This window comes from Trachypithecus francoisi, unplaced genomic scaffold (assembly GCF_009764315.1).
Source record: "Trachypithecus francoisi isolate TF-2019V2 unplaced genomic scaffold, Tfra_2.0 Lachesis_group5, whole genome shotgun sequence".
NCBI classification, from domain to species: domain Eukaryota; kingdom Metazoa; phylum Chordata; class Mammalia; order Primates; family Cercopithecidae; genus Trachypithecus; species Trachypithecus francoisi.
In genome coordinates this window covers 136,642,224-136,656,066 of record NW_022681470.1, presented here as the reverse complement: position 1 = coordinate 136,656,066, position 13,843 = coordinate 136,642,224, and the positions used below count along the sequence as shown (strand labels likewise).

General features: G+C 46.3%; 1 protein-coding gene across 16 annotated transcripts in view; it reads right to left on the bottom strand.

Annotated features, from left to right (window-relative positions):
- CACNA1A (calcium voltage-gated channel subunit alpha1 A) overlaps positions 1-13,843 on the bottom strand; it is a 314,547-nt gene that overhangs the window by 135,478 nt on the left and 165,226 nt on the right. For 12 of the 16 annotated variants that reach the window (XM_033198104.1, XM_033198101.1, XM_033198102.1 and 9 more), the window contains 4 exons: positions 6,918-7,021; positions 5,539-5,654; positions 4,031-4,087; positions 1,429-1,521 (listed from right to left, as the gene is read on the bottom strand). In XM_033198104.1, the coding sequence (XP_033053995.1) occupies positions 1,429-1,521; positions 4,031-4,087; positions 5,539-5,654; positions 6,918-7,021 (370 nt within the window). The remainder of the gene's footprint in view (positions 1-1,428; positions 1,522-4,030; positions 4,088-5,538; positions 5,655-6,917; positions 7,022-13,843) is intronic. The other 4 variants (XM_033198092.1, XM_033198097.1, XM_033198099.1 and 1 more) reach the window with 1 other exon arrangement.

The window sequence follows — 13,843 nt, the reverse complement described above, 5'->3', positions numbered from 1 at the left end:
TGAGCGAAGAAAAGGGAATATGAAATAGACCAGAAACTATGGATCAGAAACACATGGATGTGCTAACTTCTCTCCTTCCTCCACTTCTTTCTCTCCCTCTCTTCCTCCCTTCCTCTTTCTCTTGCCATCCTTTCTTCCTCTAAATTGCGGCCACACAGTTTTCCAAGCAGCCTAAATTCCTTATCTCCTCAATCTTATTCCAGTCTTATTTCCTCTGCCTGGATGCTCTTCTTTCCATTAAAAACAAAAATCCATTAAAGAACAACAACAACAATACATTCTCACTTTAGAAGGTCACGATCAACATAGTCACAGTTAATGAATCAACAGGACAGAGGAGTGAGAAGGGAAAGAATAAATGTTCCCTCTTTCCTCAAACTCTGGCTCTTGTGGTGGCAAAAGTCTGAGCCCTGCCTCTCACACTGTTCGTTCTGCTATTACCACCACGGTGATCTCCTACCCATCCTTCAGTTTCCAGCTTAAACATCACTTCCTCCGGGTAGCCTTCCCTGACTGTTCCCCATCCTTCCAGAGCAAACTAAGCTCAGAGCCTCTCCCTGATGTGCCATTACCATTACAGGTTTATTTGTGTAATTCTCTGTTTAATTTCTATTTCCTGCACTGGACTGTGAGCTCCACGTAGGTAGTGATTTGGTTTATGTCTTCTTCTTCTTCTTTTTTTTTTTTTTGAGACAGGATCTTGCTCTGTTGCCCAGGCTAGAGGGCAGTGATGAGATCTCAGCTCACTGCAACCTCTGCTTCCCAGGTTCAAGTGATGCTCCCGCCTCAGCCTCCCGAGTGGCTGGGACTACAGGCTAAGTTTTTGTATTTTTAGTAGAGCCAGGGTTTCACCATGTTGGCCAGGCTGGTCTCGAACTCCAGACATCAGGTGATCCGCTCATCTCAGCTTCCCAAAGTGTTGGGATTACAGGCGTGAGCCACCGTGCCCAGCCCAGTTTGTGTCTTTTTTTTTTTTTTTTCTGTGCCCAGGCTGGAGTGTAGTAACACAATAATGGCTCATTGCAGCCTCCACTTCCCAGGCTCAAGTGATCCTCCCAGTTCAGCCTCCCAAATGCCTGTGTCTTATTTGCAATCAGGCACCTAATATAAGCAGGTCCCCCATGAATACTTCTCGAGTGAGTCACAAACATTCACCAACATGAATGGGAGCTTGGTCCCTGCCAGGTGAAGTTCGCCATGCTTTAGGGGGATCATTTAGTAGAATTCCCACCAAATAATGAGAAGCTAGGCACAGATGTTATTTCCATAATGATGTAATCTGCCCCAGGACACATGCACAGGCGGGAAGGGGTGGAGCTGAGACCCAAATCCAGGCAGCACAGTTTGCAAGCCCTCTGCCCCCACCCCACTCCATCTCTACGACGATAGGTGATGAACAACTGATAGGTGGCAGAGAAAGGGACTCACCCACAGAGGCTATATCAGCCAGCTGATCCTCAGCCTCTTCGGGGTTGAGCAAATCTGTCTTGCTTTTCTTTATGGTGGTTCTCCGCAGAGCTCCAACAATGGAAACATGGCAAGAGAAAAAGACGTTACCCTTTTTGCAACACAGACCACACGGACACAGTGTGTCCTTGGATTTAACTCTCATGGCAACTGTTCTCACAGGAACTAATAGTATACCCATTTTTCAGATGTGTAAACTGAGGTTCAAGGTGGCACTATCACTTTGCTTAAAGGGGTAAAGACAAGAATCTAGTCGGGTTCAGTCCGACTCCAGGTCTGGGCCCTCAGCCACTATTTTCCCTCTGGTTTATTTATTTATTTATTTACTTATTTTTGAGACAGAATCTCGCTCTGTCACCCAGGCTGGAGTGCAGTGGTGTGATCTTGGCTCACTGCAACCTCCGCCTCCTGAGTCCAAGCAATTCTCCTGCCTCAGCCTCCTGAGTAGCTGAGACTACAGGCGTGCACCACTATGCCAGGCTAATTTTTGTATTATTAGTAGAGATGCGATTTTGCCGTGTTGGCCAGGGCTGGTCAAACTCTTGACCTCGAGTGATTTGCCTGCTTTGGCCTCCGAAAGTGCTAGGATTACAGGCGTGAGCTGCCACACTCAGCCTCTATTTTTAAATTCCAAGAAACCTAACTTTCTTATGAAAACAGTCCACCCCTTGACCAGTAGCATACTTGCTAGGCAGGCTGCAATTTTGGGATTCTACCCTAGGATTCAAGCTATATACCCCTAGGGGCTCCACAGCAGACAGTAAGTTCAGGTGTAGACTTCCAATAAAGAGATTTAGGCAACCCATGGGTAATCTCCCCTCCCCAGATAAAACAGTAAAATTCATTTTATAATCTTCTGGGACAGAGTGCCAGTTCTTTTATCCCTAAAATCCCTGGGATTTTAAATCAAAAGTCATCACCCCATCTAATCAGTTTTCTTTCTTTTTTTTTGAGACAGAGTCTTACTCTGTCGCCCAGGCTGGAGTGCAGTGGTGTGATCTCGGCTCACTGCAACTTCTGTCTCCCAGGTTCAAGCAATTCTCGTGGCTTAGCCTCCCGAGTAGCTGGGATTACAGGCGTGTGCCATGACACCTAGCTAATTTTTGTATTTTTAGTAGAGATGTGTTTCACCATGATGGTCAGGCTGGTCTTGAACTCCTGGCCTCAAGTGATCCACCCGTCTTGGCCTCCCAAAGTGCTGAGATTACAGGCGTGAGCCACCACACCCAGCCCCTGTCTAACCAGCTTTCTAAAGTGTGAGAAGATAAATCTCAAGCAACAAGTTGCGCTTTTCAGGGAGTACTATTATTTTTCTTATTGTTGTTATTATTATATTGCAGGCATATCCTTCTGGCCTATCTCTAAATTCTTTTTTTTCTTTTGAAACAGGGTCTCACTCTGTCACCCAGGCTGGAGTGGAGTGATGCCCACTGCAACCTTGACCTCTTAGGCTCAAGTGATCCTCTTGCCTCAGCCTCCTGAGTAGCTGGGACCATAGGTGCGTGAGTCACCACATCCGGCTACGTTTTTATTTTTTGTAGAGATGGAATCTCACTATGTTGCCCAAGCTGGTCTTGAACTCCCAGGCTCAAGTGTTCCTCCTGTCATGGCCTCCCAAAGTGTTGGGATTACAGGTGTGAGCCACGGACAGACCACATCCAGCCCTATCTCTAAATTCTAGTAAACTTTACTTTCATGAAGCCCCAGGTTGGATACACAGTGACTCTTACAGTCTGTCCCCTGACTCCCAGCTATGCTGGGCAGGTTGGGTTTTTGGACCCGTTTTTAATGGTCCCTCCTTTCATATTCAGGTTTCCAGGGGACCATGAATTGACGTCTATACTCCTAGCACTTTGGGAGGCCGAGGTGGGCAGATCACTTGAGGCAAGGAGTTCGAGACCAGCCTGGCCAACATGGCGAAACCCCATCTCTACCAACAATATAAAAATTAGCCATGCATGGTGGCACATGCCTGTAATCTCAGCTACTCATGAGGCCGAGGCAGGAGAATTGCTTGAACCTGAGAGGCAGAGGTTGCAGTGAGGTGAGATCATGCCACTGCACTCCAGCCTGGGTGACACAGCGAGACTCTGTCTCAATTTAAAAAAGAAAAAGAAAAAAAAAGAAAGTAAGTCATGGTTCTGTCTGGTTAAGTTTCTAACATGGGAGACAGCAGCCTTTCACAGTAAACTGGATTTTTGGTGGGATTATTATTTATTTAGCAAGCAGAAACGTTCTGACCCTATCCTAGGTGTTACATTTGCCATAATGAATATCATTCTGAGAAACAATCTCATGATCTAGGGTATTGTTTGTATCATACCCATTTTGCAGGTGAGAAAAACCAAGACACAAAGCAGAAAAAACCAGGTCCATGGTTAAAACAAAAAAGTGAAGGCCAGAATAGGGAAACTCTGCATGGAAGTCCTAAAATTCCTCCAGGAGGAACGTCCACCCCCCCGGAGGATCCTTAGAGCCAGTCACCTGCTCTCCCCCGACTCCCCACCACAGCTTCTCCCTTCTCCCCTGGGACCCACCCCCGAGGTGGGTTCAGAGCGGTTACCATCAAAGGGATGCCTCTGCTCCCCGTCAGTTTCATCCTCGGCAAGGATCACCTCTTCTGAAGAGGAAGAGCACAGAGTTAAGCTCCCGCATTTGGAGGATGAGTTCTCTCTTGGACCGGGAAGGAGAAAGGTCTGCCCGGCCACCCCCATTCTCCCCTGGCTGATGATGACAGCTCAACCGGCCAAAAGACATGCTGCTGGGTGGTTTCTGACCTCAAGCTCCACCTCTGCAACAGTGGCAAAAGCCAACATTCTCCCCACCTCACGCAAAATAAAAACCAATATCCACACCACAGCTTATAAGCCCCTCCTTGATCTGATCTCCATCACCTTCCTGTCTTCCTCTCCTCCGACTCTTCCCACCTCTCACTCCATTTCACCTGCACTGGCTTCCTTGTTGTGTCTCAAATACGCTCCTAGCTCAGGGCCTTTGCACTTGCTGCCTCTGCCTGGAATGCCCCTTCCCTTGACGTCCCCTCAGCTTCCTTCTTCATGTCCTTCAGGTCTCTCTACTCAGAGGTACTTTCTTAGAGGAGCCTTCCCTGACCACCCTGCCTCCAACTTCCTACTCTTTTTTATTCTCTGACACGGAGTCTTGCTCTGTCGCCCAGGCTGGAGTGCAGCGGTGTGATCTCGGCTCACTGTAACCTCTGCCTCCTGGGTTCAAGTAATTCTCCTGCCTCAGCCTTCCGAGTAGCTGGGATTACAGGCATGCGCCACCATGACCAGCTAATTTTTGAATTTTTAGTAGAGACTGGGTGTCACCATGTTGGCCAGGCTCATCTCGAATGCCTGACCTCAGGAAATCTGCCCGCCTTAGCCTCCCAAAGTGCTGGGATGACAGGCATGAGCCACTGCACCCGGCCAACTTCCTACTCTGTTTTATCTTCCTAGTCTTTTATCTTCCTTCTCTGAATTTGGGAATTCCCAATATGAAATGTATTTGTTTGTTTTATCTCTCTCACTAGAATATCTGAGCTCTGAGGGCAGGGATTTGGTGTGTATTGTTTACTCCCATATCCTCAGTACTTAGATCAGTGCCTGGCACATAGCAGGTACTCCCTAAATGTTTATTAAATTGCTGAACAAATAAATATGTGTCTACCGTGTATCAGGCACTGCTCTCCCCAAGTGACTTAGCTGAGATTATTTTACTAAATACTCCAATAGTACTATGACGTAGGCACTGTCATTGCCTCCATGTAACAGCTGAGGAAATGGAGGTACAGGGATGTGTAGAGCACAGGTAAAAAGTGGCAGGGCCGGGATGTAAACCAACATCTGATTTCAGAATTCAAGCAATGTGATGTCAGATCCTGGCTTCATCCTAGACTTTTTCATATCAGACCCTGGATTCTTGTTGATAAAATTTGGGACTACCAATTCAGGTTCTGTTTCTCCTCCCATCACGACCCTCCCAGCTTAGCCTTCTCCAAACTGTATGATTCTCTTTGTGCTCCGTGGCCTGGGATCTCCATCCCTGGGCCCCAGGATGAAAGGGCCTCACCTGCTTTTGAGATCCACTCCATGTACCCATTGAGCTCACGTTCAATCTGTTGTTGCCGCCTCAGCTTCAGAAAAGCCCGCCGGTTCTCCACCCGTTCCCTTTCTTTGGCAAACTCCCTGCAGAAGCATAGAAAAGCCAGAGTATGGCTGTTTTGAAAATGTTAGGAAATGTGTGTGTGTGCATGTGTGTGTGTGAGTGTTTGGGGATTCAGAAGTCTCTGGAGGTTAGGAGTTTTCAACAGGAGGAGTCAGGTCTTCTGGGAAAAGACTGGGATATTATAGCGATGGGTGCTTCTGCCAGCTTCACACATTTCCCAACAACTGTGCCTAGGTAAAGAAAAAGGCCAGGCACAGTGGCTCATGTCTGTAATCCCAGCCCTTTGTGAGGCCGAGATGGGAGTATCATTTAAGGCCAGGAATTTGAGACCAGCCTGGACAACACAGTGGGCCCCATCTCTATGAAAAATAAAAAATTTAGCTGGGCATGGTGCATACACCTGTTGCCCTAGCTACTCAGGAGGCTGAGGCAGGAGGATTGCTTGTGCCTAGGAGTTCTAGGTTACAGTGAGCTATGGTCGCCCCACTACACTCCAGTCTGGGTAATAAAGCTAGACACTGTCTCTAAAAAAAAAAAAAAAAAAAAAAAAAAATTAAAGGATAAAACCATGCCATGCCAATCACCACTGGCTGCATACTTCATTCTCATTCTCTTCATACTCTTGGCTAATAATTATTTCCGCCCTCTTTTAAGTTAGACCAATAAGCCCTAGAGCAGGTTGGCTTCTCTGCCATAGGCCCCACCTCTTCCTGTTTCCCTTCTTCCTTTTCCTGTTTGGAACATGAAGTGGCCATCTTGAGGGCATGAGGCAGCCATCTTAGGACCATGAGGTATCCATGAGATTGGAAGCCTCTGGTAAAGATGTCAAAATGGAAAGTTGGAAGAATCTGGGGTTGCTGATGGTGCTATGGAACCACCATACAAGTGCCCAGACTTCTTATGGTAAGAAAAATGAAGCCCATTTATGATTAAGCCAAAATAATCTTGGGGATAGAGGATAATATGGGTCAGGAAAATACACTGTTAGAGCATATGCTATGATTTTATATTTGGAAAATGGGGGAGAAGTAAATCCAAACCACTGGTTTTTTAAAAAAAATGTAAAGAAAGTAAAGCCCATATGAACTCCCTCACTGGGTACCCCTAGCAGTACACAACCTCTGCACCTGTACATGGCTTGCTAATAACAGTCTGGTAACCCAAACAAGGGGAGAAGCCTTTTCTCTGTCTAGTGAATGAAAACAAAGCTTCAGTGGCCTGTCCTTGGAAGAAGTTGGCAAAGAGGAGTGAGTGGGATGGGGTGGGGAGTAGCAGAGACTTACCCTGACAGCACACCCAGCACAAGGTTCAGCATAAAAAAGGAGCCGATGATGATGAGGGGGATGAAGTACAACCAGTTCCAAGTGTTCCCTGAGGCATCGTTGCTCTGTAGGGTGTGAGGAGGGAAAGCAGGTGAGAGTTGACTGGGACTCAGATAGAACCTGACAGGTGAGGGATGGGGAAGCTCTTGTTCTCTTATGGCTCTGTCTTAAATGTTCTTGGCTTGTGGAGTTCTGGGGCTGTGGCATCCCAGAGGGGGAAATGGAGGAACATTTTCTGGAGAAAACATCCAAAGGGAAAAGCTCTCTCTTAATTATGTTGTCCTCACATAACATAATTGACCTGGGAATGAGTAAGAAACACAAGAGGACTTCCCAGACCAGAGTCCAGGAGGAGAAGGAAAAAGAAAACAAAACAAAACATAAAACCTACTGAAATGGATTAATTAATCCCTGGTTCCTTCCCTTCTCCCAACACAGTCACAGACTCCCCTTAGAGGAGATGCATGATCACAGGGTCTGATGGCCTGGTGAAATCACCAAGCCAGACAGATGGGCCATGAGCCTTTTCCTCAAATGTCTCCCTGCTGCATTCCTTGTAGCCTTAATGTCAATCACAAAAAATTCTCAGAAGTTTCAGTTCAATTTTCAAGGGGAAAAAAGTCCACAAATAGAATACTCTCTGAAACAGAAAACAGAACACTATAGCAAGAAGGAAGTAATGTGAGGGGAAGAAAATCAAGGAGAGGAGGTGTGTGTGTGTGTGTGTGACACACACAGAGAGGGAGACAGAGAAGAATGATAAAAACCAGCACACACACACAGAGAGAGAGAAGAGAGAGAGAGAGAGAGAGAGAGAGAGAGAAAAGAATGATAAAACCCAGCACTTACAGAGTATTTATGGTGTGCTGGCACCCTCCTAAGCACATTATGTATGTTAGCTCACTTAGTCATTTAATCCTCATGATGCCTCTATGTTATAATGTCCATGTTACCATTGAGGAAACTGAGGCTCAGAAAGACAAAATCATCAGCCCAAGGTCACAGAGCTATTCAGTAATAGACATGCGATTTGAACTAGCCAGCTGGGCCCCAGAGTCCATGGGCTTAATCTCTGTGCTGGGAAGCCTTGCCTCCAGCTGTCAGGGCAGGGGTAGCCTTTCAATGGTTGATCACCCTGTGACACCTGCAGAATGCAGGCTCTCAAGAGTGGCTTTAAAAGCCCATCTTTAAAAGCATATATGACACTGCTGCTGCCTAGGAGAAAGGCTAAAATGAGAAAGAAGTTAAGATGAGGTCATTAGTACCAGGTGTCTGTGAAACTGTAGAGCAACTAGAACCCTCATAACCTGCCAATCGGAGGGTACCATGCTGTATTCATCTCCTGTGGCTGCTGTAACAAGGAACCACAACCTAGGTGGCTTAAACAACAAAGATTTATTGTCTTACAGTTATAGAGGCCAGAAATCCAAGATCAAGGTGTCAGAAGGGCTGGTTCCTTCTGAGGGCTGTGAGAGAGAATCTGTTTTATCCTTCTATCCTAGCTTCTGGTGGTTTGCTGGCAATCTTTGCTGATTCTTGGCTTGTAGAGGCATCATCCTGATCTCTGCCTTTGTTTAAGCATGGTATTCTTCCTCTGTGTGTGCCTGTCTCTGTGCCAAAATCTCCCCTTTTTATATGGACACCATCATATTGGATTATGGCCCACCCTAATGATCTCATTTTGGCTATTATGCAGTTTTAAAACTGCAATTACTTTTGCACCAACCTAACAATTACATGTGCAATGAATCCATTTCCAGATAAGGTCACATTCCAAGGTGCTGGGGGTTAGGACTTCAACATATGAATTTTGGGGTGAGACAATAAAACTCATAACACATGGCACAACTACTTGAAAAATTGGTGTTGAGAGTTTCTATACTAAAAGTAATTAGGTCATGCTTAACAATGGGCATACGTTCTGAGAAATGTGTCATTAGGTCATTTTGTTGTGCAAACATCATGGAGTGTACTTACACAAGCCTAGACGGTATAGCCTACTACACACCTAGGCTGCATGGTCCAGCCTATTGATCCTAGGCTATAAACCTGTACAGCATGTTATTCTATGGAATACTGTAGGCAATTGTAACTCAATGGTGTATCTAAAAATATCTAAAAACAGAAAAGCTATAGTAAAAATACTGTATGATAATCACTGTTATATATTCGGTCCATTATGGGACCACTGTTATATATTTGATCTGTTGTTCACCAAAATGCCATTATGCAGTGTATGACCATATGTACCTTTGCCAAGACCCAATAATTCTTGGATGGTTACCTATCCAAGATCATTACAATTAGATAGTAATTCTGAATAGTTACCCAACAGAAAGCACACACAAGGACATTCATAGCAGTGGTATTCATCATAGCCCCAAACTGCAAACAATCCACATTGTTATCAATAGGAGACAGAGGATACATGCAATGAACAATGTCACAGGTCACATGAGATCTTAAAAAGTTAATGTCAAGCAAAAGAAGCCAGACAGAAAACAGCATACATGTAAGATTTCACTTATGCAAAATACAAAAACAGGCTAAACTAGTGAATGATGCTCAAAGTCCTGGTAGGGGTACCCTTGCGGGGAGGTAGTGACTAGGAACTGGATATGATGGGAGGTTCTGGGGCTGAGAAGGTTCTGTTTCCTCATTTGTGGGCTGGTTACATGGGTGTGTTTAGTTTGTGACAATTAATCAAACTCTTCACTTATACTCTGTGGATTTTTCTGTATGTTTATTCTACTTCAATTTTAAAACTTTTTTTTTTTTTTTTTTTTTTGAGATGGAGCCTCGCTCTGTCACCCAAGCTGGAGTGCAGTGGCGTGATCTCAGATCACTGCAAACTCTGCCTCCCGAGTTCAAGTAATTCTGCTGCCTCAGCATCCTGAGTAGTTGGGATTACAGGCGCCCACCACTACACCTGGCTAATTTTTGTATTTTTAGTAGCGACAGGGTTTCACCACGTTGGTCAGGCTGGTCTTGAACTCCTGACCTCCTGAGCCGCCTGCTCTAGCCTCCCAAAGTGCTGGGATTACAGGCGTGAGCCACTGAGCTCGGCAAAAAAAATTTTTTTTAATAGTCAACTTTACCTTAAAAAGAAACAAAATGCTGATACGTGCTGCAACAGGGGTGAACCTTGAGGGCATCATGCTGTGTGAAATAAACCAGTCATAAAAGGGAAAATCCTGTATGATTCCATTTATAGGAGGTCCCTAGAGTCGTCAGAATCATAAAAACAGAAAGTAGCATGGTGGGTGCCAAGGGCTGGGGGAGGGGGAACAGGAAGTTGGTGTTTAGTGGAGACAGAGTTACATTTGGAAGATGGAAACGTTTGGGAGATGGATGGTGGTGATAGTTGCACAGCAATGTGAATGTATTATACTTAATGTCACAGAACTGTATCCTTTTTTTTTTTTTTTTTTTTGAGGCGGAGTCTTGCTCTGTCGCCCAGGCTGGAGTGCAGTGGCCGGATCTCAGCTCACTGCAAGCTCCGCCTCCCGGGTTTATGCCATTCTCCTGCCTCAGCCTCCCAAGTAGCTGGGACTACAGGCGCCCGCCACCTCACCCGGCTAGTTTTTTGTATTTTTAGTAGAGACGGGGTTTCACTGTGTTCGCCAGGATGGTCTTGATCTCCTGACCTTGTGATCTGCCCGTCTCGGCCTCCCAAAGTGCTGGGATTACAGGCTTGAGCCACCGCGCCCGGCCAGAACTGTATCCTTAATAATGGTTAGGATGGCAACAATATATTAATGGTTTCAAATAGCTAGAAGGAGGAGCTTGAATGTTCCTAACAGAAAAAAACAATAAAGGTCTGAGAAGATGAATACGCTAATTACCCCAATCTGAGCACTGTACATTATATGTATTGAAACATCACTATGTACCCCATGAATAAGCACAATTATGACTTGTCAATTAAAAAATATTAAAAAGTTAAAAAAAATAATTAGGATGGTAAATTTTATGTCGTGTGGGTTTGCCACGGATACCGGAAAAAAAAAAAAGCCCTGAAAATAAAACTAACCAAGCCAACTTTAATCATGGACACAGACAGGTTCCAGGGACAATGAATGTGCCAGCCACTAGCCCATATCCTTGTTTTAACAGGCCCAGAAATGCCAGTGCTTCGCTTCTGGAAGGTTCTGGGAGAAACAACCGAGTCAGCAGAACCATGGCTGGACAGAAGGCAGCACTGGCTTTGTGCTTCTCTCTCTGTCACTGTGGCGGCTGAGGGCTTCTCGTTCCCATTTCTCAGGGCTAAATATAGCCCAGGGAATGAAACTCTGCACCGGCCACCAGTAGGGAGACTGTGAGCCGTCACGAGGAGCAGGCTCAGATGACAGGGACAGGGTGGAGGATGGGGGAGAGGGACAGGACTGAACAGGGAAAAGCAACTGAGGCCCTTCCATGCCAAGACAGCCCGTCCATCTCAGATGCTGCCAACAGGACCCGAATCTGCCCTTGCCCGGGTCCCCGACAGGCTTGGGGACCTCTGGGCACAGGACATGCTACCCAGCAACACAACAGACACACATGGAGGTTTGGGCTGTTTGAGCTCATTTAATCCTCTCATGAACCCCAGGAGTGGGTACATAATCACCCGTACCCTCCCGGGTGAGAAAACTGAGGCATAGAGAGGTCTTTTTTTTTTTTTTTTTTTTGAGATGGAGTCTCACTCTGTCACCCAGGCTGGAATGCAATGGTGCTATCTTGGCTCACTGCAACCTGCACATTTTGGGTTCAAGCAGTTCTCCTGACTCACCCTCCCAAGTAGCTGGGATTATAGGTGCTTGCCACCATGCCCAGCTAATTTTTCTATTTTTAGTAGAGGCAGGGTTGCACCATGTTGACCAGGCTGGTCTCGAACTCCCGACCTCAGGCGATCCACCCACCTTGGCCTCCCAAAGTGCTGGGATTACAGGTGTGAGCCACCGCGCCTGGCTGAGAGGTCAAATTACATGCCCACAGTTCCGTTGTGGGTTGCAGTTGGTCCCTGCAGAAAGATGCATTGAAGAAGTCCTAACCCCCGGTACCTATGAATTGGAAACAGGGTTTTTGCAGATGGAATCAAGTCAAGATCAGGTCATTAGGGTGGACCCTTATCCTACCTGATGGGTTTCTTTATAAAAAGGGGACATCTGGGCAGAGTGCAGTGGCTCACATATGCAGTCCCAGCTACTCAGGAGGCTGAGGTAGGAGGATTGCTTGAGGTCAGGAGTTTGAGGCTGCAGCGAGCTATGATTGCGCCACTGCACTCCAGCCTGGGAGACAGAGCAAGACCCTGTCTCTAAAGTAAATAAATAAACAAATAAATAAATAATAAGAAAAGGAGAAACTTGGGCACAGAGACAGCCTTGCACAGAGGTAGAGGGTCATGTGAAATGGAGATGAAGGCGGAATTAGGGCGATGTGTCTACAAGACAAGGAACACCAAGGATTATTGGGAAACCACCAGAAGCTACGAGAGAGGCAAGAAGGGACTTCAGACCAGGTCTCAGAGGCACCATGGCCCATCTGACCTTGATGATCTGTGGACTCCTGGCCTCCCGAACTGCGAGAGAATAAATAAATTTGTTGTTTTCAGCTACTGTATTTGTGGTTCTTTGTTATGCAAGCTACAGGAAATAAATGAAGTCACTCAGCTACTAAATGGCAGAGGGGGCCTCCAACCCTCCCACCTCTCTGCTTTTATCTCCTCCCCTTTTCCCTTGCTCACTCCGTTCCAGCCACCTGGCTTCCTTGCAGTTCCTCAGCCACGCCAAGCACAGTCCTACCTCAGGGCCCTTGCACAGGCTGTTCCCCCTGCCTGGAATGCTCTTCCCTGAGACTGCTACATGGTTCCCCCTTACCTCCTTCAGGTTTTTTACTCAAATGCCACCTTCTGAGGGAGGCCTCCCCTGATGGCCCTTTACAATTGCATTCCTCATTTCTGGTCCCCACTTCCTGTTTCTTTTTTCCCTTTTGCATTTCACCACTTATACACTTTACTTATTTCTCTTGTTCTCTCGTCTTCCTGGCTGGAATGTCCATTCAACAAGGGCAAGGGGCTTTGTCCTTTTTGTTCCCTCCTGTATTCCTGTATTCCCAGCCCCCTAGGACAACATCTGGCACAGAGTTGGTGCTCAATAAGTGGTGTCTGTTGAATGACTGATTGAGAGTTGGGTCCAAGTTCCCTGCATAGCTCAGATCGTCAACCCCAAGCCAAGTTTCCTCCTGAATTTTCATCTGCACCATCCTCTCTGGGGAGTGGGCTTCTGCTGCCTGATTTTAGAGACACTTTTTCTCTTCCAGACTCATTCAATTATTCAGTTCCATATTCTGCATTCAACAATTCACAGGGAAGAAGTTGGTGGAAGGCTGGGTGCAGTTTTGGATTAGAAGATGGGCTTTCCCTGGTTTGGGGGTGGGGGTGGGTGGATTTTGTTCAGGAGCAAAATGAAAAGTACATTTTACAAGCACAAAGACTGGAGATGCCATGGCTGTTCTACGATAATTCATCAGCAAAGATGGGGTCACAGATCTCCCCTCCTCGTTCTCATCTCCTCTTTGGCAGTTCAAGTTAAGGGAGGGATATGCACAAGTCTGGATTCAGGGAGGAGAGTGGAGGAGGCTGGCTTGCTCATTTGTTGAGTTCATTAAAAATACTGGGAAGGATGTGCTCAAGAGATCGCCTTGTCTTTCTTCCAAGGGCTCAAAGAGTTTTGCTGCCTGGAACACTGTTTCCCATTAATGCTGCCATCAAATATTTCCAGCAGTATGGTGGGATGGTCCTTCCTGGTCCCTTTGGGGTTGGCTGAGGACATGCTAAGTGCTGGTCAATGAGGAGTGAGTGGAAATAACCATCACTTTGGAGCCAGAGCAGTGAATTTTTAGTGTAG